This window comes from Arvicanthis niloticus, chromosome 22, assembly GCF_011762505.2.
Source record: "Arvicanthis niloticus isolate mArvNil1 chromosome 22, mArvNil1.pat.X, whole genome shotgun sequence".
Classification (NCBI taxonomy): Eukaryota; Metazoa; Chordata; class Mammalia; order Rodentia; family Muridae; genus Arvicanthis; species Arvicanthis niloticus.
In genome coordinates, this window is record NC_133429.1 from 18,505,582 (window position 1) to 18,531,185 (window position 25,604).

Below are 25,604 nucleotides of genomic sequence, written 5' to 3' on the forward strand. Positions count from 1 at the left end.
ACTCTGTCAGAGATACATTGAAGGATCCGTGAAGTAACGTGGCACCAAGATTTGATTTTAAGACACTCCAGACACAATGTATGTCTTCTGCTACTGCCATCTCCATGGGGTGGGGGGAGAGGGGAAGAAGCAGAAGAAAAAGATGAAATAAAATTGTCCAAAAAATATAACTTTGTAAAGAGGCTTGTTTACATGTGTCTTTCTATGTATGAGCTGTCCTTTCCATAGTTAAAAGCTTATATTTTTTTCGAAGCAGCACTTTTATTAGTTAAGCACTGGAAAGTATGACCCCAGACGGACCTGGGAATTCTCTCCTTCAGAGAGAAGGGAATATGCTTCAGGAACCCTGAAATCTTAGAGTCAAAGCCTCAGGAGCTTCCAAACCAGCGATTGGCTGGGACTGTCCTACGCATTCCCGACGCCCCTCAACAATCAAAGCAAAGCTGTCTGTGACATCCCCTCTGTAACTATCAGTGACTCTTACGTCTATGAGTCTCTAAAGCACACATTCAGATCAAGTTGTATTTGCCACCTGCTCAGCTTAAGGATGCTACAGGAAAAGTCTGGTTTTACTACTGAAGGGATATTCTGTGCGTGATTATTAACCCTGGTGCTGTTGCTACACCTTAGGAGAAAGTGAATTTGAAAGGGACTGGAGTCAGTTTGTACGTGCTCTGCCCCAGACGTATATTTTTAAGGCTTCTAAATGGAATCTCTCAGAAGTTCATTCTCAAGTCATTAAAACACACGTGTGTTTATACACTTTGGAAGGTTGAGGGGTGGGGATATAGGTCACTCCGCTACTACGCTTGTCTTTTTCTCTTTAAAAAAAATAACCATTCACTTAAAAAGTCTCCATGAATAGGGTTTGGGATCTCACCATGGGTTCGGGTGTGAGATTAACTGTGTTATTACGTCGCCTGCTTGTGAACCTGGGTTCACCACTCAGAAGTGGTTAGTGGGATATTACATGCAGAAAGGGCGTTCAGTCGTTTAATTTAATAACGGTGGCATCTCAAGACGCTTTCAGAATGGAAACAAGAGCATAAAGAGCCAGAAACAGGGTAATGCTCCAAAAAACGACGTCTTCTGCAGTGAGGCTGACTGCCCTTCATTGAGCGCACAGGTGTCTAACGTCACAGATTCCGACACACAAAATGAAAGATTTTTGCGATAAGGTATTTAGCCAGGATAAATGGCGCACATAAGCAACCCAGGTTGCATAGATACAGGCTTTAATGTGTGTTGATTCACTCTGGTATAGAGGAAAGTCAGTGATGGGTACCTTTTCCCATCGAGATCATGGGGTAGCCCAGATTTACTGCCGTAAGGGGAGGTGGGGGTACAGCGATGTGCAGCCAGGGAATTAAAACAGAAAGTTCACTAAATAGGCGGATTACAGTGCGGTACAAATCGGTTTTGGTAGCTAAAAACCAAAACATCACGCTTCAGCACATTGTCCTAAATGCATTTCCAAGATGAGAATCAGCTCAGTATTATGGTTCATGTAGACTGCAACGAATTTTCTTTTAAACTTCAAATTAGCCCAAACTTATAAAAGTCAACAAGCAGAAAACTAAAGTTATCTGTCATGGTGTTATTATTACATAATGCTAGTATTCCGATCCCTCCCCCCCGGGGAAGGTATAATAATTCTCCTAAGAATATTAGTGAAAAATTAGATATTTTTTTCATTGCTAGAATAAAAAGAAATCACAGGCATCATTATCTCTAAGGGGTACCTTCACCTGATATTTGTTTGGGTTTTTTTTTTTTTTTACTACTATTATATGCCCTTGTAATTTAATTATTTGAAATGAAAACCAAGCCAGTCGAGAAAAGAAAGCTACAATGAACATTTCTACTTCCATTTTTTTTTTTTTCAGCTTCAGGTAGCACACTGAAAGTGTGACTCTGTAAGCTCTCCATCATGTTCCAAAGTGCACATCTATAATTCTACGTGAGTTCCTTTCTATATACACTTAACTCTGCTTTAAAAACCAGTCGAGGCTCCCAGTGGCAGCATCCTAAAATTGGTTTAGACTGAGGATTGGGCAGCGGGGAGGAGCAACACAAGTCAGAATCTCCCACCTGAACTTCAAATGAATCATTACAGATATTTTACTTATTATAATTCCGATGTATAAAACACTTAAGTATCATTTGACTACAGAGAGCTCCAAGACCTACTAACACTTCTTTAGTGTAGGTTTTAAACTTTACCAAAGATTGATTGTTAGTATTTTGACTTACACGTCCTTCTCACATGTACTGGTTCCTCTCAGGATCATGGTGATATTTGACGCTTGGGTGAAGTTTGCTCCAGTAACAATCACATTGCTTTTCCCTAAGGTGGATATTTTTTGTGGCTCGATGGTCTTAATGTAGAAGACCTATTAGAAATAAGAGGTTAAAACAGCGGATCAAAGCTACAAAATGGCACCATTTTACACACAGAGACACACACACACACACCACACACACACCACACACACACTCACGAAATCTGTTGTTGTGCCGCGGTTCGAAGAACTCACTAGGAAATTACATTTTGCAAACACAAGCAGACAGCATTTAATGAAATCAATGAATTCAAGGAAGAGGGCTGAAGATTCGTGTCTCTCAACACGTGACAGCATGGGGTCAAACCAATTAGTCTTTGTCTCACAAGACAGTTGAAAATGCAGTTGAAAGAACCCGATATTCCATCTGAGGCATGAGCTGTCACTCGAGTAAAGAAAGAGCCCCCTGCCTTTTCCTCTCCTGAGGCCCATGATGTTCAAACACAGTGAAGAGAAGGAGCAGGGTCTCCCCAGTGGAGGCTAGCATGGACTCATTGTTCCATTAATACAAATGGCAATACAGATGAATTTAACTCTCTAGAAAGGAGTTCATATTTTTTCCGTTTCAATACAGAGGGCAGAGTGTCTTAAGAAATCTACCCATGTTAAACCATTCAGTATGAAAAAGTTAGTTGCCTAAACCATTGTGAGCAACTGTGCAACCTCTGTGACTCAGTTTCTTGCTTTCTCTGGACCACCAAACTGAGTCCTGTGGAGTCACATGATACCTAACTTCCCTATCACTCAAGCCCACATCTCCTAGTCTCCTTACTCCTCCATTTGTAAGATCGAATCAACTTCCCCTGTAAACCCTAACAGAGGCAGGAATAATCTTCCTTCTCTTCTAAAGGTTTATTTTAATTTAGTTATTGTGTGATCACCTGCTTCAGAGGCCAGAGGAGGGCATTGTCCAGAGTTAAAATGACAGGTTGTTGTGACACATCTAACATTAGTGGGGAGACTTGAACTTGGATCTTCTGCCAGAGCGAGAAGTATCCTTAACCACTGAGCCATCCCTTCAGGCTCCCGTTTCACTTCGCAAAACAAAAACAACCCAGGCACCTCATGTGTCTCCCCTCCAAATGCTACCATCTTCCATTCTGATCATGGTTGTTCTTTTCTAGATCCTCTCTCCATTCCAAGACGCTGGCCAATATAAAGCATAGCAGGTCTTGGCATGCAGAAACTCCACTGTCACACTCTTCCCATTTGAACGTGACCTAAGAGTCCAGAGAAGCATCATCACTTCACACTGGGTCAAAGCACAAACGTTGAGTTCAGCCTCTTGTAGGATGAAGTCTATCAGGAGGACACTGAATCACTGGTCCAGCTTCTGTGATGGTCCAGGTGACAGAATGTGGTCTGCTGCTGCACTGACCATCCCACTGGCACGAACATCCTCTCACCCTGCTCTGCTGGCAAACCCAGGTGCTATTGGCAGAGGATCCATCGTTCATTATCACTGTGGATTGATTTTGCAGATTCTGGTAAATCTGTCATTAATGTCATCTCCGTGATGATGTAATACAGCAGGGAATTGATTCCCGTGGTGGACTTTATTTTAATCACCTTAAAAAGGACGTTAGCCCTGTATTTATTTATTGAGCCACTAAGAGCCTGAAAGGGTCACTTTAATTATTCTGTTATACTTGACTGCATTTTATGGGGGGAAGGGGTGGAATTATCTCCTAGAGTGGTACTTGGGAGGGGGGATTAGCAACGACTTGAAGATAAATCCCTTGCAAATGTCAAGTGTGTGTTATAAGAAGGCTTCCTGTTTAGCTTTGTAGGTGACAGCGAAGTGATCAAGTACTCACTGATCACTAGATCAGTAAGTGCTAGGTGAGGGTAGGCATGTTGGCATGGTGTGTGTGGGGGTGGGGGGTGCAAATCAAGAGCTAGGAAACTACCTTCCCCTGGTCAAATCCTGTCTTCTGTTTTTGGATGTCCTATGGGAAAAAAATGTCAAAAGGAGAATAGAATTTCAAACATATAACACCACATTATTATGTAACATGTCATTATACAGAAATATGTGTATCATCTCTAGGTGCTTTTGCAGCTGCTTACAACAGAGACTGTGTAGCCGGCACAGCCTAAAACACCCACTGCCTGGTTCTTTGTAGTGCAGAAGTCCATTGGAGGTCAAAGGACCGTTTCACAGAGGTAACTTCAGACCATAGGGGAAACACAGCTATTTTCATAACGATTCATAACAGCAGCAGAATTACAGTGTGTGTGTGTGTGTGTGTGTGTATGTGTGTGTGTGTTAAAGGTCAGAGAACTACCTAGGGTGTTAGTCTTCACCTTACACCTCGTTTGCTGCTGCACACACTCCTGGAGACTAAACTGAGCTTCCTTCCTGTCAGATAACTCTAGTGTGTGTCACGTTGACCTAAGGCCAGCCAGTACAAGTTGCATTGCTTCCCTCTCCCCTCAGGAGTGCTGGGATTACAGATACATGCTACTGCCCTTGGCTTTTCCTGCATTTGGCTTTTCCTAAGTTTATAGGATCTGAATTCAGATCGCCTAACTTGTGTGCTCATACTTCATGTACCGCCTGCTGAGTGGTGCTTCTGGGCTATAACTTTCTGCTATTGTAAACTGTCCATCACGTGTCCTCCGAAGCCGAGTACTTTTCCCTGTGCCTCTTGTACTTAAACTGTGGTTGTCTGCCAAAGCAAAAATGTGAAACAGGAGAGCAGTTTTTGAACATGCTACTTCTGTGTTCATAGTACAAGATAAGAGAGCCTTGTAGCTAGTAAAGAAAAGTTGTTTTTTTTTTTTTTTTTAAAAAAAGATAGGTACATGTTGCTCTTTTAATGGCTCTAGAAGCACCATCGGAGGCTGATATCCTTTTAACTTCCTATTTCCCCTTGGGTAGATACAGCCTTGCGACCTCAAAAGGATTTCGTTTGAAAATCTTACCGTTTACGGGAGTTTACATTGGTCATGGAGGACCGAGTCTAGCCCCAGCCTATCTTATGGAAGCAGATGCTTGCAGTTTGCTTCTAAAGAGGGTCACATCAGCTCTTTTATTCACTGGGAGAATTTTTCTTAATCTTAGAGTTAGAAGGCTGAAGAGCAATCTGTGGGATGACCCCACTGTGAAAATACACAAGTGAAAATGTATAAAGAAAATGGTTGGGTTTTGCTTTTTTAACGTAAGATAGGGCAGCTGTGTAGCTGTGCCTCATGGATGCAACGGTTCATTAAAAGGTTTTTTTTTTTCTTTAATATTTGTTGATAACTTTTAAAAAAATAAAATGAATACAAAGGACCAGAGAACAATCTTTCCCACAATGCTCTTCGCCCTCCGTACTTTAGACGTTATTTGGTACTTTCATTTACAGTTAATTTACCACCTGACATGATGTAGCCAACCCCTAAGCTCACCCGAAAGGGTCAGCTAAAAACCAGAATTGGGCTGGATACAGCCAGGACTTCTCACCCCTACAGTGAGGGTCTTTCTTCTTCCCATATCCAAGGTTTCAATACATCAAGTCTAGACATCACTGACTGTAACCATCCTGGCCCAACACCTTCTACCAGTTACCCTCAGAATAGTCCACTTTCTGGGAGTTCCATTAGAGACAGAGGTTATTTCTAAGTGATGGTAAATTTTAACTGTTTTGTTAAAAACAGTGAGCTTGGGTTTCTCCTTGGTTTTATTAAGATAGCACATGGGAAGCTGCTTAGTTAGGTGGTTTGCAGAATGCCTGCTTATTTTTATTTTCACTTTTTTTTTTTTTTTCAAAAACTAAGCCATTATAAGATGTTGGAAAGTATATAACCAGCAGCAACATTTCTCCTTGAAAATGTCCGAGAGAATCAACTCTGACGACACAAGCAACTTGTACTGGTCGGTCTTATGTCAACTTGACACAAAGCTAGAATTATCCGACAGGAGGGACCCTCAATTTAGAAAATGCCTAAATATGATCCAGCTGTAATGCATTTTCTTAATTAGTGATTGATGGGGGAGGGCCCTGACCATGGTGGGTCATGCCATCCCTGGGTTGGTGGTTCTGGGGTCTATAAGAAAGCAGGCTGAGCAAGCCATGAGGAGCAAGCCGGTAAGCAGCACTTCTCTGTGGCCTCTGCATCAGCTCCTGCAGAGGAGTGCTCCAGGTTGTGGAGTGCTCTGCTTGAGTTACTGTCTTGACCTTCCTTCGATGCCAAACAGTGTCTATTGGAAGCGTAGGTCAAATAAGCCCTTTCTTTTTCAACTTGCTTTTGGTCATGGTATTGTATTACAGCAATAGAAAGCCTAACTAAGACTCACCTTATGTGATGCCTGACACCGAGAGAATTCAAATTGACATGACATTTGTGGAGAAAAGACTATTAGAAAGTGGTCCATTAGGAAGGCTCAGTTTATTAAGAACAAACTATACTCTATTAATCTGTTAGGGGGAAAAAATGGAACATTAATGAAGCTGACTGTAGGTCTGGACCTGAATCAACACTTGGTAAAACATCTCTCAGATTTTCACTCATGAAATTAGTTCAAACAGGACGGGATGAAAAGTCGCATGGATTCAAAATCAGCAGGACATCTGAAGTCAAAGGACATGAGAGAGATGAAAGGTAATACAACTAATTAAATGAAAGTGTCCTGTGGGGCCCCACGGGGGTGAGTATTTGGTTTAGAATTATTTAACATCTTCATTAATGGCTGAGAAGAGGATAGATGTAATATATTAATCATATGTACAAAGTGAGCGGTGTTGGTGACCAGCAGTAGAGATGGAAAAGTATAAAAGGGAATGTGATATAGAAAGAAAAGAGCAGAATACAATCCCATCAAAGAATAATGGGAGAGTTCAATGAACAACTCAATGTATTTGATGCTCAGTCCCGGGAGGAAATACCCCTTCATAGGAGGCCCAGTACAGGCAACAGGGAACTTGGGACATAACAGGGAACTGGGAACTGCCAAAGGTCAGCAAGGCCTCAGGACTTAGGAGGGAAACTTTCAGCGATCCATGCTCTCTTCTGAGAGATTAAGACTTGCTTCTGTGACCTGAGGACTAACTCCAAGATGAGGCTGACACAGCCCATGAGGGAGCTGCCAAGGCTATCCCCTAACTTACTCTTGACTAATGAACCTGAATGTAGCCCCTAAAATCAGGCCTGAGTGACCAGAATGCCGAGACCAGAGAACACAGGTCTCAACCCTGCTTCTAACACACCCTCTCCCAAGACTCAGTTTGAACACTGGATTTTTGTTGATTCAGTCTTGTTTCAGCCATCCTGGCTTATCTGGGGCCTTTTTTGCTCTCTTTGTCTTAAAGAAGATGCCTGGCCTTTCCTGGGACTCATTCCTTCTCTTAGACCTCACCCAGAGATGCCCCTCTCCCTCTCTATCTTCCATGAGAATAAGCTCCCTTCTGGCTGGGGCGCAGATGGGACAGACTGTTGCAGTCTAATCCTGAGAAAAGCCTGCATTATCTTTAAGACTTTCCTCCCTTCCAGAGAGGCCTTTTAGCAATGATATTATGTGGTTTAACACTTATTCAGTTTAAGTCATTTAAGGTAGGGTAGCAGTTAAAACTGCAAACCCTCGATCCAGATACCTGGGTTCAAATTTCTTAATCTACTCTTTGGCTTTGAGGCAAAACTTCTATGCCTGTAAAAGGTGGAGCTGAGAAGCGTAGATTAACAAACACTGAGTTCAGGATACAATAAGGGCCCCGATAAAGATTAGCTGCTATTCAACTTCGTCCACGCTGTCATTCTTTCTAGCTTCTTTTTCCGTTATGAGTGTTCAACTCTTTTTATAACAAAGAATCTCACTTCCTCATTCCAAAACACTCTTAAGTTTGACAGTGCAAGTTCCATGTGGGTCTATATTGTGCCTGCCCAACACACAATAGTTGCTCAACATTCTCTGAATGAACTCAATGCAGAACAGTGCTAGGCTCATAGAAGCTACTCCAAAACAAACAAAAATTCTGTGTTAAGCTTAAGCTTCCTTTTGAAGGCAAGGTCCTTGAAAGGGTCCATTTGGTACTGTCTATGAGAAATTAAAACACACATTGAAAAGTCACGGAGGAAAGCAGAGACACAACTTAACATAGTCAGTTTCTGCCCTATAATGATAAACATATTTCGAGGGGTTACCAGTATGAGACCCAGAGGTCGAGCCCCATAGTGCATGTCTTTAATCCCAGCACTCTGGAGGCAGAAGCCGTTAGATCTCTGAGTTTGAGGCCAGCCTACTCTACATATTGAGTTCCTAGTCTACACAGTGACAGCCAGAGCTATGTAATGAGGCCCTGTCTTGAATAAAATAAAAACAAAACAAATCCCCCCCCCAAACAACCAAAACAACAAAACCAACCAATCAACCAACAAAACAAAAAACAAAGAACCATGACCAGAAATCACCTACATCAGACCACATATCATTACAGCCTTCCCTGAGGGCAGGAGGGGCAGCTGCAGCTTCAGGGCACCAGATAAAGAGATGGTTAGGAAATGAAAGGAAAGACGGTCACCTAGTCAAGTGACAGGACTAGCAGTCTCAAGGTTTCAGGAAAGGAGAGATTAAGATGGCTTTAGAGCTGTCCTCATTCTAGGCCAGATGAGATTTGGGACTTCTCTACTGGGCTCATGCTTTTCTTTGGTTCAATCCCCTGACAAATTAGGGCTCATGTTTCTGGATCAGGGTGTCTGTTTTAAGGTTTCATTGCTGTGAAGAGAAACCATGACCAAGGCAACTTTTAGAGGCTCAGTCCATTATCATCATGGTGGAAAGCACGGCGGCATCCAGGCAGACGTGGTGCCGGAAAAGGAGCTGAGAGTTGTACATCTTGATCTAAAGTCAAGCAGAAGGAGACTGTCTCTTCTACACTGGTTGGGGCTTGAGCCCTAGAAGCACTCAAAGCTCGCCTACACAGTGACACACTTCCTCCAACAAGGCCATACCTACTCCAACAAGGCAGTGCCACTTCTCATGGGCCAAGCATATTCAAACCACCACAGTATCCTGGATCAAGTAAGTCTTAGGATCATGGGTATGTGAAGTCAACTGTCCTGGGATTGAACCAGAAATCCTCCCCTATGAGCACCACATTCTCAGATGACCAAATCCATACATTAAAATAGATGTAGTGAATAGCTTTTCATTGCCACTGAAGAAGCAAGACAAAAATCCCCCAAAGGGCTGGGGCCCATATCTCAGCACACACAGGCTTCAGTATGATCATTCTTCTATGCTATCATTTGTTCCCTGCCTCTTCTGCCAAGACAAACTGAATTCCTGGGGTTTCCTGGATTTTCTGGCCATGACCACGCTTATTTATGGTGGGTGCTTTTTGAAGAATATTCACTCTTCTGTCTTATTGAGTCCAGGTGTTTCTTGTCCCTCTAAGGTGGGCTGAAAGGTCATTTCCATCAATCAACCCATCCATTAAAGACTTAACTAACCACATTGATTGCATTTAACCACTAGGCATTGGGTTTAAATATACAAGAAAAACTAAGAACTAAGACTCTGTGCATATCCAAGCTTTGAATTTTTGTACTTTTAGGTTCTGCTTATACATACATATACATAATATACATACATACATATGTGTATATATACACATATATGTAACATATATGTATATATACATACACACACACAAACACACACACATAATCTTGTATTGCTACGGGTGTTCTCATGGAAAAGAGTCTTAGAACTGGTGTCCAGAGAGGGAGTTAATTCATTTGTGTATTGCATGCAGTATCCATGGAATTCAGCATGGTATCATATAGCAGATGTTCCACAAATTCCTGTAGGAAGCACTGACTCTGCCTCAGCATCTCAGAGCCTGAGATGGTGTCTGCTCCCTTTCCAGTGCCCAGCACACAGGAAGCATTTGGTGCCGAGGTGATGTGGGCAGATGCATTCAAGAAAAGCTCTCGGTGGCCTCTCTGCCTCAACTGTTGGGTCTACCATGCAAACTTGACTTGAGAACCAACAGTGCAAACCAGAAAGTTTCATGTTCATGTGATAATGAAAGACAGCAGCCTTTCACAGAGAGAGCACAGGAAATCTCTCCTAAGCCAAGCAGCAGACCATTCCCTAACAACCAAACTTGAGATTCTGTTCTGAGTCACACATATTTAAATACACACATAAATGTTTCGGTCTCAGCAAGATGTCTTTCCCCAAACATAGAAGGGCAATCCGTAGAGAAGTGTTGAAGGCTCTTTTTGAGACTTACCTTTCTTTCTTGGTGACTCTACTTTTTTAAACCACAGGATCACAGTTTAGAAGGTACAGGAAGGCACACTACAGGAAGCCAGGGTGCTATGACTACATCACACTTCTCTTCAAGACATCTACAAAGCTACTGCCCAGACTGCTATATAAGAACTTGGCTGAATTTCCATCTAACTGCATCACATGGTACCCCATTAATATGCATAATCTCTGTTTTTCTGTTTCCATAAAAACAAATTTAATAAAAAACTAATCTCCCAAAGGGTACATCCAGATGATTCTATTTATATAAAACTCTCGAAGCGACAAGACTATAGACATGGAGAACACATTAGTGGTGTGTGGCTCCAGAGCTGGTAGGGGGAGGAGGCAGTAGATGGAGCTATAAAAGGGCAGCCTGTGGTAACGAGCATCCTTTACCTTGACCTTTGACATCACTAGCAGGACTTGAGATCTTCAGCTACATTTCACAAGGTGGTATTATCAGAGGACAACAGAGTAAAAGTTTTAAGTGTTGTTTTCTTGTTAAACAATCAAAAACAAGAAAGAAGTTGGAAGACACACACTTCCTGGTTCCAGAACATACTAAAAAAAAAAAAAGTGTAAACATAGACTGTGTGGTACCAACATAAAGACGGGCACACGAGCAGTGGGACAGGAAGGAACCCTCGGGTATAAAACCTTGCATACAAAAGCAAGGGGCAATCAGTGAAGATGCTATAGCCAGTGAACCATGGAAAGAGTGTTCAAGGGATGGTGCTGGAAATCGTATGCAGAATAGCCATCTGCAGAATGGCCAGATGCAGAAGGGTAACTGAACCTCACTTGACTGCATCTACAAAAATGGACTCCAGTGCCTAAGGTGTATAGAGATGAGTCAAAACTCGAAGAAGAAAATGGAGGTTTGAAAGGTGTTGCAGCATTAGTTTTGGCAGTCATGTCTTGAGCCTGACCCCCACAGCATAGCATAAGAAACAAAAGAGAAAAATAGGCAAATTGGACGTCATTGAAATTAAATGTATCAAAGACCCTGAACAGTCCAGGGATATAACTTAATGTAGAGTGCTTGTCTAGTGTATGTGAGGCTGTGGGTTTGAGATCTAGCAACACACACACACATACATACACACAGACACATGCACACACATGGACACACACATACACATACATACAAACACACACATATACATACACATACATACAAACACACACATATACATACACATACATACAAACACACACATATACATACACATACATACAAACACACACATATACATACACATACATACAAACACATACATATACATACACATACTTATACAAACACACACATACATACACATATGCACAATATATACAAACACACATATACCTACAAACACACATATACATACACACATATACATACAAACACGCATAAACATATATACACACATATACACATACATACACACATATATACACAAACACACATAAACACACATACTTGTACACATACACATATGCATATGCACATATACACACGTATACACACATATGGACATGCACATATACACACAAACACACACATACACATAGGCACACACACACAAACATATACACACACATATACACATATACAGACACTCACACACACACACTCAACAGAGTTGAAAGGTAATCTACAAAATGGGAGAGAAATACTTTCAAATGCTGTATCTGATACAGGGCTAAACCCTAGAATATACTTCTTGTGCCCAATGAAAGAAAACAAGTTAACCAATCAAAACCATGGGAAAGGAATTTAGCAGAAGACATCACTGGTGAGCAAGCAAAGAAAAAGTGTCACAAAGCACATGGAGGAGACAGCCAAAGTCAGGTTCGGCTGCAGCTCACATTTGTGACTACAGTAATGATTGAACAAAACAGGAAAACGTTCATGAGGATGCGAGAGACAGAAACCCTTGACTCCTGTTAGTAGAACCCGCGGCTAGACAGAGTACCATGGAAGACAGGATGGTGGCGCTTAACAAGAATTACAGTGTGATCCAGGAGTCTTAACTCTGCGGTGTTGGTCAAAAGAATTAAACAGGGTGGCTGTTGTCCTAATACCTAAATGGTGAAAGCAAACCAAGAGCCCGTGGTTGGAGAAATGTATAAAATGTGTTACATACATATGCTGGAATATTATTCAGCCTTCAAAAGGAAAGAAAGTCTAATCCGTGCTACAACACAGTGAGCCTGGAGGGCACAATGATAAGTGAAGTAAGCATGTCACAAGAGGCAAACCCCTCACATGAGGTTATGTCTTAAAGACAGAAGATAGAATAGGGGTTTACAGGAGCCTGGGGCAGGGGCGGGGTCTGGGCGAGGGCAGGGGCGGGGCGGGGGAGGAGTTACTGAATGAGTATTGCGTTTCAGTTTGGCACAATGTAAAGTATTGCAGTGACTATACATAGTGTGAAGGAATACTTACATTACGGAAGTGCGCACTAAAAATAGTGAAGATGGTAAATCTCGTGGTCCCTGAAGTTTACCAAAACTGAAAACCACCACCACCATGCTTATTTAAAAAAAAAAAAAAAGCTTCTCTTTTCTCCATCCAAGCTTCTGTCACTGTGTCTTAGTTTTGACAAACCGCCGAGACCATAGAAGCAGCCCATCACTTAATTAAGCCTCAGAGATGCAAAGGCTGGAGATATTGGCACACCAAGGTTCACTAATGCTTTAATTAACTTCATAATCCATTTGGGTTCACAGGCCCTCAGCCTGTTACTTAATTCACCTAAAGTTACTATCCACTTTTCAGTAATGATTAAACACATGCTCCTTATTTGTGTTGACACTTGACCTTCAGGAGCTGCAAATGGCTAAGACAGAGCCTCAGACTGGTCACGGAATAGAAAGCTGGGCCCTTTGAACTTCTTCCAGTGCCGATCTTAATTTGTCTGCTTCTGACAGAGTCAAAAGAGAATGAGGGAGAGAATCTGTCCACTCTGTGTGTGTGTGTGTCACCACATGTAAACACTTAATGAACTTCTGGCAACTGAAGGGAGGCAGCACGGAACTAAACAGAGTCACTTGTGTCCTGCTTGGAAATATTCACATGGTCCCAGCCCTTCTTTTTGCACATGACTGATATCTAGACTGCGGTGATTAAGTATAACTATGAAGAAAAAGCAAGAGGATTTTCTGGGGAAATTTCATGGGAAAAAAAAATCACCATTTTTGAGACAAGGGAGGGGAGCGGCGCGTTCTGCAGCCTTTCTATCTTGGCATTATTAATGATGGGTTTGATCAACTCCATAAATTGAATAAGAGAAATAAGCAAGGTCAGTTTGGGTATTTAGCATAGACCCCCTACCCACACATATAGTGCCTGTCATCAGTAAAGTCATAGTATCCGGTTTGAACGGAGGTCACCTCAGCTGTATGCTACACTTTCCCCAGTGAGCCACAAAGTCACCTTTACAATTCCACTTCTACTGGAAGGCGTCATTTTTCACAATTACAGAGTTTTAATTTCTCTTTTGCGAATGTGAAGCCTTTGATGTATTGAGCCAATTATGTGAAACTTGGTTTAAAATGAACCAAAAAAGAAAAAAAAAAAGAGTATGTGGGGGAGGGGGGACTGGGGTTATAAGTAAGATGGGGAATTTTACAACAGAAACCCAAAGTAGTAAGAGTTGTTGTTGTCATCAAAAGGGGATTTTTGTGTTTCCATTATCAACACAAAACTTGAGACTGACCTGCAAAGTCCCATCGGTTCTGTTTCTCTTGTTCTCCTTGACTCTTCCTTCTCCTGAGTCCTTGGGTGTTTTCTCCACAGCAAGGTGACAGAGCTCCTGTGTTGGAGAAGATCCCTTCAGCATGGGAGTGAGACACACAGGAAGGGGCGGGGCTGTGTGCACACAGGCACTTGCTTCTGACAGACCTCGGACTACTTCCAAGGCCGCTTTACCTGATTCCTCTCATAATCTGATGGTTCGCAGGGGGTGAAGGGGTGGATGCATTTTCTGTCCCGTTTACACCAAGCACAGCCGGTTTCAATACATGCTGGGCATCTGGCAACATGAAAAACCAACTTAGTCTCTATTATTTTTCGGGAATTATTCATATTCTAGAAATTTCCCTCTGTGGCGCTACAGGTTAAGAACATCCAGGAATGATATACTACTATTAATAATCAAATCTTTGACTAGCCTAGGATTGACAAAGAGAGAAAGGATGGTCCTTTGAGGCTGGGGAAGAGAGTAAGGCTTTGTGCGCTTCTCTGGGAAGCCCTGTAAGTTGATGGATTGTCATCACACTTACAGAGGTGTTGCCATGGAGACCTGAAGCTGGGGTCACCCGCTGGTCTGTGATAACAGGAACCCACTGAATCTGATTCTGAACCTGGTTGCTATTTGTCCACCCTCAGGTAAGCCTCTGTAAAGAGGGATCTTTCTCTCCCGCCTGCCACTCGGATCAGCAAAGACCTCACTCCCTGGAGCACCTGTGCTGCCAAAGACAGGGTGTGAGACACAAAGGATTCCCTGGCAGGCAGAGAGGATGGGGCACCGCTGTTTGCTTTACAACCAAAGAAGAGTTGGGCCTGCTAATTAAATGAGGCATTGTGTGTGGGTGACTGGAGGCCTTGAGGGTGCCCTCCAAGCATTAAGAATGATCAGAGATCAGGAAGAGACAGTATTAACAGAAGACAGAGCTGTCCAAGGGATGCCTCAAGAAAACTTAGCAGGAGGTGATGAGGAAACCGTACAGAGGGAGTACACCTGGCCTGGAATTCATATATACCCCAGAGATTCTAATCTACAGAAAGTATTTTCTGGAGGGTAGAAAACAGATTACATTTCAGGGAGGGAGCCTCTCTCCCAAGTATCTCCCTGAAAAGATGCTCTTCAGGTTGGTGGATCTGGCTCTGAGGTCTGACTTGTATTTATCTAGCAGTGGGACCCCAGGGTGTGTCATTTTCTTCTACCTGGGCTCTAAAGCAGGCGGTCTACAGAGAGACATCTTTAAACTTTCCTTGCACCCTTAAATTCTATCTCATTTCTCTCTTCCTTCATCCTGTTTGCTGTGTTGGAGGCTCCCAGTATCAAGAGTTCTATTTTTCTTCCCAAAATTCATTCTGCTTTTTTAGACAATTGCTGACTCTCCATTTGTGTGACCTTCCAAGGCACCTCTTTAGGGAAAGATAACCTAACACAGTCAGACTTCACTTTTCCTACAGTGATTTCTGGACCAGGCTAGAAGTTGTTCTCTCGTGTTGTTGTCCAATCACACCCCAGAATGAATAACACACCTCTGGTAATACAGCCCATTCATGTCCTCTATCCCAACTTCAGAGGATGGGCCTCTGAAAAGACTATTTTCTCTGTCTTCTCTCTGCTTTAGGAGACAAGAGGAAGCTGTAGTCCAAATTCAAAGGGTTCATAGCTGAATGGGTCCAATAGTAATGAGTGGAAGACACAGGGCTAGGGTCACTAAGTGGTAGGCTTGCTTGCATGCTCAAGGCCCCCAAGGCTGACTCCCTAGCACCACAGAAAGAAACCAAAATGAATATGCCGTTCTGGTGAAGGAGACTTCAACTTGTCCTCATGAGCAGGTCTTATTGCTCTGGCCAAACTACCAAAGCCGTTTGCATTATGGGAGAGTTCAGTGGTGTTCCTTACTGACCCTTACTTCAGGATCCTCCAAGTCTGGGGAAAATACCTTTCCCTGTTGATAGGAACACCTTGGTGCATGCTCTCCTCAGCTGCTCCCGTTTTCTTGTTAGGGCTTGAATGAGTGAGCACCGTTTATTACCTCCGTGGCTCTCCTAGCTCCCGTTAGGCCACGATCCAAAAGGCACTTTGGAAAGTTCTAGTCCACAGAAGAGTTCTTTAGGAAATCGAGGAGCCAAACAAATAAATTTAAAAGCAATGAGAACATTTAAAAGTCAAAGCCAAGCTTACTCTTTTAACGATGCACAGTTGGTGAAGTCGAATCTTTCTGATAAGTTCCAAGAGGGAAAGTAGAAGGTGGCATTGACAACTAAGACATCTGGAGAAAGAGAAAGAAGGGGGGGGGGGGAGGGGAGGAGTCATTCATGGTGGATTCCAGCCATAGTCGAGCATAGCTGTAGATGCAAAAGAAAGAAAGAAATATTCTTGCCTTGTCTACATAGAGGGCACGGGTGTGCCAGCTGTTCACCAACATTTCAATCAGTGTGTAGCTCCTTCCCCATGGGCCATTCATGTCAGGCAGCCACAGTGCACAGCATAAGCCTCCAAACAGACTGAGCCTCATGCTAGCTCCAAGGCTCCCACAGATAATCACCAGGAAAAGCCATTTTACAGCCCATTTACATCCCATGCTCTCGCTGGGATCACTACCTCAGCTTGTAATTGGCCAAGGCATGAGAATAAAACAAGTCACCGAGCAAGAAGTGCCTAGAATATGAATATCAGCACGGCAGAAAAGAAATCCTGCACCTTCAGAAAAGTCCATCCTCTGTAAATATTTACCTAAGAAACCCTGAACTCAGGACCCTGGGGTGAGGCCCAATGATCTCTTTGGAATCAGCTGCTGTCAAATGAAGGTTATTAGTCGGGAAAACTCCAAACCTATGCTAAGTCAGCAGCAGAGAAATGCTGTTTTAGGCATCTCCTTAAACCTCAATGCTGGATCTGAGGCAGCGGTACTCAAACCCAGCTGTTGATCAGAATCACAAAGACTCTAGGGAAATCGCGATACCAGAGCTGTGGTCCAAGCCAGGATGACTCAGCAGACCTGAGGTTGGTCTCAGAACCTGTATATTGTAATGTCCCTCCCAGCACAAGGAGCACATAGACCATCCTTGGGTACCACCGTCCACGGCAACACCATTCTGGTCCTATTATGGCTAAGCATGGACCAGCACTAATACAGAAGAAATATCTTCTTACTTATAGGAATTCATGAGGCTTGTTAAATGGAAGTCTTGACATTGTGAGAAGTTGGCCTGACTTTGCAGACATCCCTAAATTCCTTCCTGAAACTTTATTAGTGTGCTGTTCACAAGCTCTAAGGATCCTTGGGTGGAGATGCTCTCTCCAGCACAAGGACTTCCTCTGATGGTTAGCATTCCACACAGCATTCTGCTCACGTGAAGTGGGGCTTACGTGAAATGATAATCTTTTGTTCTAAAGACAAGGAGGTCTGGAGGGCTGACATGACCTCTCAGCAGGAGCATCTGAACAGACACTTGATGCATGTTAGTGAAAATGAACACATGGCCATTTAGCACTGAGGGACTCCCAGGGAAAATACATTTCCATAGAATTGACAAGTTCCCAGGGAGGGTGCCAAAGAAGTCAGACTTTACTGAGCACCAACCGTGCACAACACATTGGAAATTTCACAGGGAAATGAATATTCACGACCTCTCCTCTGAAAGCACTTCTAGAAGAGGTAAAAGAGCCGAGGTGAAGAAGACACAGAAGTCAAGGGAATACCATGTGAGTAGTTTGAACTCCGTGTAGAATTAAGGAGCAAGATTGGGGTGCCTCTGGAGAACCAAAGGTGTGGCAGAAAGACTAGTAAGGGTGAATGGGAGAGGTGACCTTTCTCTGCTGTTTCAAAGTATATGGCAAACAAGGCTGTAGAGTAAGGCCAGTCAAAATAGGCCAGGAAAGTAGACATGATGGATCTAGAAATATGTATGTATGTATGTATGTATGTATGTATGTATGTATATACACACACATATATATGTGTGTGTGTGTGTGCGTGCATGTGTATATGTGTATATGATATATATCCATCATATATATATATATATATTTCTAACACTGAGGAGGCTGAAGCAGGAGGATTTGCTACATAGTGAGACACTGTCTCAACAAATACACACAGAGGGAAGGGGAAGGAGGGACAGAGGAAGGGAGAGAGGGAGGCAGGGAGGGAGGGAGGGAGGGAGGGAGGGAGGGAGGGAGGGAGGGGGAGAGGGAGAGACAGAGACAGTGAGAGAGAGAGGGGGGAGGGAGGGAAGGAGGGAGGAGGAGGGGAGGGAGGAAGGGGGAGAGGGAGAGACTGACAGAGACAGTGAGAGAGAGAGAGAGAGAGAGAGAGAGAGAGAGAGAGAGAGAGAGAGAGAGAGAGGGGAAGGGAGGGGAGGGGAGGGAGGGGGAGAGGAAGGGAGAGAGAGAAGGAGTTTTATCAATTGCTTTAGACAGCTGAGCACAATGAATGGACAACTGAAGTTGTTGCCTTCAGCCACGGGAAGGGGTGGGGGCATCATTGGAGGTTCAAATGCCAACAATTAGCTTTCTAAGTCAGTCTTGGATACTTTCGAGTCTTATTTTATACGTGAGCAAGGTCTTCATCTTTAAGGACCCAATTTAACCAGAAGTGCATTTTACAGACAGTACAGTGGGTGACAAGAAAAACTGATGGGTGTTAGAAGCATCCAGATCCAGTGACCGTGAGGGGCATCTTTAGCTCATGACTCTGGCTTTCGTGCATCCAGTTCTTTCTTGAGGGAAGAAGGCTCAGCTGGGTGCTCTAGGCTTGGCTCACTGTTCGGTATGCCATCAAAGTTTTTATTTGGGAATTCAATACTCAACTTGATAATATTATGAGGTGGAGCCTTTGGGAAGTAGGTAAATCATGAGGACTTCCTCCTCTTGAATGGGATTGGCGTCCTTATAAAAGAGGATTAGGCATCATCTCTGAAGCAGAGAGAGAGCCTTCATACACGGAGTCATCTGATGCTCTCTTCTAGGATTCCCTGCTTCTGGAACTATAAGCAGTTCCGGAAGCAGGGAATCCTAGTTCCTAGACGTATAGTTCTCCATCTATGCATCACCCAAGATTAACTCAGCTGCTCACAAGCGAGGCGAATGGCTCCAGCGTGGTCATGCCACACATGCTAGGAGGCGTCCACCATCCCCTTAACTCCCCCAAGGCTTTTCCATCTTAGCAGACTCATAAATCCTCTTTTGAGCCTCCTGGGCACCCCTAGACTGCTTCACATCCATTCACCTCTAGTTCCAGCTCTCACACTCTCTCATCTGGACCACTTCCATGGCTTCTTCTATTAGCCACTCCTTAGGAACCAAGTACTCCAGTTCTTTCCCCCTTTTCCCCTCTCCATTCATTGCCATCTATCTGGCCCATCCACTCCCTAAAAATGTACTGACCGTAAATAAACACACCACTCCGGGCAAGACACAGTTCTATGCACAGCAGCAAACTTGTCAAGGACCCTGCCCCGTGAGGCTTACCTTCCATTCCAGGGATAGATCATCACAACCATGTCTTCCTGCTACTGAATCTGACTATGCTACTTGTAGCTGAGGCCTCCCAGGATGGAGACCACGTTTCACATGGTCTTCTGTTGTCCCCAGGCTCCCCTACTGTCCAGTCCCCCCTGCCCCTACCCCACATGCCTTACTCATAGACAGCCTTTTATAGTTCCCCCGTCTAAGCCCGTTTCTCTTCTGTCTAGTGCACAAGCTGATCACTGGTTGCATAAGTTTCTCCCTTTTCTCTGGCTTATCTCTGCTCATCCCTCATTCTTGTGAGACAGATGTCACTTACCCAGAAAGAGATCCTTGCCCACCCCAGGTGTTAGTTTGAATGAATATGGCCCCATAGGCTCATAAAGATGGCACTATTGAGAAGTGTGGCCTTGTTGGAGAAGGTGGGTCCCTGGGGTGGGCTATGAGGTCTCTTAAACTCTAGCCTGGCCTAGTGTGGCTCACTGTCTTTTTCTGCTGCCTGCTGATCCAGATGTAGAACTCTCAGCTCCTTCTCCAGCACCATGTCTGCCTACATGCTGCCATGCTTCCCACCATTACAATAATGGTCTAAACTTCTGAAACTGTAACCCAACCCCAATGAAATATTTTCCTTGTAAGAGTTGTCATGGTCATGGTGCCTCTTCACAGCAATAAAACCATAACTAAGACATAAAGGTGCCTTTATGGTTATAGGTACCCAATAATACCACAGTATAACCCTATATTTATACACTACATTGCACATCAACATTTATACTCTATAGTGTAGCCATAATAGGTTATAAGGATTCTGAAGCAAGGGTCAGCTCAATCTGTTTGCACCTTCATATTCCAGGAACCTAGCACAATACTTTGTACCCAGATGTTCATACTTCCTGTATGAATGAATGAATGAATGAATGAATGCACTGAATTTAGAATGTTTTCTTATCTCACCTAAGACACAACTGCTTTCCTGAATTCTGAATCATCTCACCCATCTGGAAAGAATCAACCCAAAGGTTTCTTGCTTTCCCAAGCTCTCCTAGCCAATGTCTCCTCCCCTATCTCTCCTGTCATATGGAAGAGTGAGGTACTGGAACCAATTCAGGAGATGGGGCAGTAGCAAAGACTCAGGTGGGAACCAGAGGTACAGAGACAGGAAGGGAACTATCCCAATCCCCAGTAACTGAATTCAGGAGAGGCTCTTGCTTCATGACTTTATAACAATTGCCCAGAGGAAATCGACATACTGTAGCTGGGTCTGCTGGGGATGTTGCAGGCACAGGTCCGGTTCAGCTGGCTCCTCCCCTGGCAGAGCAGCCTGCCTGTGTCTGCGTTCTTCACCACGCACTCTGAGTGTCTTGCAGAGACGCTTCCCACAATGGTCACTGTGGTCTGTGCAGAGGGGAAGACACATATCATGCGGTTGGTTTATATCATTGCTATCCCTCCTTCCTATGGGAAGTCACCTTTAGACCTGTGTGGTACTTTGAATGAAAATGGCCCCATAGGCTCATGGGAATTGGTACTATTAGGAGGTGTGGCCTTGCTGGAAGAAGTGATTTACTAGGGGGTTGGCTTTGAGGTCTCAGAAGCTCACGCCAGGTGGTCCACTGTCTCTTCCTGCTCATTATCACGATGATAGTAGACTAAGCCTCTGAAACTGTAAGCCAGCCCTAATTAACTGCTTTCCGTATAAGAGTTGTCACGGTCATGGTGTCTCTTCACAGCAATGGAAACACTAAGTAAGACAACCTGTCTTGGGAAGAAGAATTTTCCTAGGGTGCTGGTGTAAAAACAGTGATGGTTTTACTGGCTATTTGATTTGTTATTCCAAGTTTTTGACCACATTTCTGCTGTGTATTTTTCTTATCAGTTTTGAAGAGCTCTCTGCACCATTAGATATTAATCCTTATCTGTCATATTTCTGACACATATCTTCTCATAATGTACCATTTGTTTGTACTTTTGTTTGTATGATCTCTTAGCCTTACACAGCACCTCTTTATGTAATCAGATATAGGGGTTCTTGTTTTGACTATTAAATGCATCCTAAACTCTAGCTTACAGACAAGGATTAAATAGTTCCATCCTCTTTACTGTTTTGTTTTTTTTTAAACTTACATTTTTAAACCCATCTGGAATTTATATGTGTATAGATAGTACAGAATAAAAGTCCAATTTTATTTTTATCCAGATGGCTAATTAGCTATATCATCACCATTTCCTAAACAACAAAAGCCTCTTCTTCTCCCATTGAATCAAGATATCACTTTCACTTCAGAAAACATTTTAGATTTATGTATTTTATTTGTATAAATATATTTCCTGCACATATGTATATGCTGGTATCCTGGAGATCAGAAGGCAGCATCCCCTGGAACTGGAGCTATAAACGGTTATGAGCTGCCAAGTGCGTGCTGGGAACAAAACCAGGATCCCCTGTAAGAGCAACAAGCACTCTTAACTTCTGAGCCATCTCTCCATCCCTCAAGATAACTGTCTTAGGGTTTTCTGTAAAGAGGCACCATGACCATGGTAACTCTTATAAAGGAAAACATTTAATTGGGGGCTGGCTTACAGTTCAGAGGTTTAGTCCATGATTGTCATGGTGAGAAGCATGAGAACATGCAGGAAAACATGTGCTGGAGAAGGAGCTGAGGGCTTTACCTCTTGATGCACAGGCAGCAGCAGGAGACTGTCTGCCACACTGGCATAACTTGAGCATACATATCACTTCAAAGCCCGCCTCCACAGTGACACACTTCCTCCAACAAGGCCACACCCCCTATGGCCAAGCATTCGAACACAGGAGTCTACGAGGACCATTCCTATTCAAACCACCACAATGTTCTTTTTGCAATGTATGGTAATATATTTGGACTCTGCTTCTATCCCACGGTTACTAAGTTTTCACTGCCTTAAATATCTAATAAGGCAAACGTCCCCTCATTTATCTTTATTTTCATAGGAATTCCTAGACATGGTTCATCTTTTTGAGATTCACAATTATCTTATCCAAAAGATGTTGAGGTGATGATGTATCTAACTGAAGCAGCAGAAGTACACAGTCGTTTTAGTGAAACATATGTCTCTACACTATTAAGCATTCCCATCCAAACACGGGATTTTATTTGCATGACTCTAATCGATGGTTTATTTAAGAGGCTGTTCCTTGATCTTCCGGGTGTTAAGGTACCCTCGCCACCTCTTTATTACTTCCTATGGATGCTATTAGATAATAGCTCAATCTACTTTTAAAATTAGCTATGCTTTACTGTGTGGTCAAATCCCTGATGAGATTTACAGGAAGAGTGTTTTCTGAGTGCCTGTGTATGTGCAGAGGTATAGTGCATATGTGGGAGGAAGAAAAAGAAAGTCTTGGAATTCCAAACTCCTAAAGTGGATTTCTCCACATGAAATACCTGAAGAACCAAGGCAGCTAGTTCTCCCATTGAGAAGGGAAGTTAAAGGGTTAAATGCTAGCAGATCAATTGACCTCAGGCATGGGAGGGAATCTGGTCCAGGTGGGTTAAAAGTGGGAAGCTGGAATGGAGGACCAGGTAATCCTTTCACCTGTGATGGAGAGCCTGCACCACTGGGGGGTGGGGGTGTCTCCACTCTCATCTCATCTTCCTGACCTCTGCTCAGACTTCCAATATGGCTACTTACACCTTTTCTGTTGTCTCTCCTGGTTCCCTAACAGCTTGCTGAATCTGTACTCCAATCTTTCAATGTTTCAAAAAAAAAAAAAATGTGTTTCCAGTCCATGGAACCATGCTGTTGGAAGACAAGTTCTTTCAGCCTGAGTTCACCTGGCCTGAGGTCTAGTCATCTATACGAGACATTTTCTACCTGTGACACTGTGGATGATACATGCTAGGCAAGCATTTTACAACCAATCTGCATAAGCAACCCAGCTGGCCTCAATCTGTGATCCTCCTGCCTCAGCCTTCTGAGGAGCTTGGTTAACAGGCATGTACCGCCACAACAGGAGGATGGGAATGAACTCCAAACCATTCTTGTTAGTGCATCTTCTCAGGGGTCTGCACTCTCAGTCATACTGACTTCTTTATCCCATGATACTCTCTCCGTATCTCCGTATGCTGGTGCATAACCACATATATCTTATATGTGTATATCTTACTCTGAATCCCTTCATCAGTGGGTTTTCTAAATCCTGTTTTCATCGGATTTTAAATTATTCTCCATTTCCTTCCAGTTCCCATGCATAATTTTTACATAACCAAAACCATTCTGCTTATTTGTTCTATAAATAAACAACAAACTCCTAACATGGCCAAATGCTGCACAAGGTACCAAATAACCAGCTAGCTAAACAACTACAGCCCTTGCCCTTTGAGACTTTACAGACTAACAGACATCTCAGTAGAGTCAAACTGGGAGGGGAGGGGGTCACGTGGCATCAAGAGTTGACAGAATCCTGGGCTATAGTGGCACAGTGAAATAGAAAGACTCAGACCAATTTGGAAACAGTCTGGAGGTCGGATGAACAGGATTGGAGGGAGGAATGTAAATATGAAGATTCTGGCAAGCAGACTGATGGATGAAGGTACCAAAAGCAGTATATGCTGAGACAGGACTTGCTGAGGGAGTGGGGTATCTCTCAAGTTCAAGATACTTGTATGGCATCAAAAGGACATATCAAGATAGGCCTGAATGTACAGATGATATATAAAACCATGGCAGTGGGTAAGTGGATAACATTGTATGGACAGACAGTAAAAAAAAAATCCAAACAGGGATATATATGTGTGTGTGTGTGTGTATGTATATATCCCATATGTATAATATGTGTGTGTATTATAATATATCATATATACACATACATATATGTGTATATGTGTATATATATATGTATATATACACACACACACACTTTTTTAAAGAGTCAACAAGATGTGATGTGACATTGGGAGAAGTGGAGAGGTTAAGTGTTGGTTTGAATGAGAATGGCACCCATAGGCTCATATATTGAACACTTGGTCCCTAATTGGTGAAACTTTTTGGGAGAGATTAGAAGGGATGGCCTTATTAGAGACGGTGTGTCACTGCGGGTGGGCTTTGAGGTTTCAAAAGACTTACAGCATTCCGAGTGTCTACTTGTGGATCAGCATGTGAACTCTAAGCTGTTTGTCCCGTCATGTCTTTACCCCATCATCACAGAGTAAACCCAAATCCCTGAAACTGTGAGCTCAATTAAATGCTTTATTTACAAATCGCCTTGGCCATGGTTTTTTTTGTCACAACAATAGAAAAGTAGCTAAGACAAGGTGTGTTATGCAAAGGGAACGGAAGAGAGAGTTTCAAGAATGCTCCCAGTCAGGACTGGAGAGGGGGTCAGTGGTCAACAGTGCTAACTCCATAATTATAAAGATCAGAGTGTGGACCCCAGTACATACACAAAAGACTAGGCATCCCCGCAAACGCCTATAACCCCAGCTCCAAGCCAAGTGGACACACAAGGATCATGAGAGCTTGCTGGATGTATCCAGCCTAAGCTGAAAAAAAAATGTGAGCCCCAAGTTCAGGGAAAGACCTGTCTCACAGGAGTAAATTGAGAGAGAGAGAGAGAGAGAGAGAGAGAGAGAGAGAGAGAGAGAGAGACTGACTGACTGAGACTGTATGGGCCTCTAGGTATTAGGTATGCATAGCTACACATGAGCATATACACATATATACATATAAGTAGGCAAATATTAATTATTAATTAATAATAATAGAATAGAGCTAAAAGCTGAAGCTCCAGCTTCATAGTGATTTAAAGGAGCTCAAATTTTTGAACACTTGGTC

The 25,604-nt window shown here is 43.1% G+C and overlaps 1 protein-coding gene across 2 annotated transcripts in view; it reads right to left on the bottom strand.

The window, feature by feature from the left end:
- Nucleotides 1-25,604, bottom strand: part of Plxnc1 (plexin C1) — a 154,710-nt gene that overhangs the window by 59,412 nt on the left and 69,694 nt on the right. For both annotated transcript variants that reach the window (XM_076920039.1, XM_076920040.1), the window contains exons 6-10: nt 21,041-21,185; nt 16,500-16,587; nt 14,507-14,609; nt 14,295-14,390; nt 2,254-2,393 (exon numbers count right to left, since the gene is read on the bottom strand). In XM_076920039.1, coding sequence (XP_076776154.1) covers nt 2,254-2,393; nt 14,295-14,390; nt 14,507-14,609; nt 16,500-16,587; nt 21,041-21,185 — 572 coding nt within the window. The remainder of the gene's footprint in view (nt 1-2,253; nt 2,394-14,294; nt 14,391-14,506; nt 14,610-16,499; nt 16,588-21,040; nt 21,186-25,604) is intronic.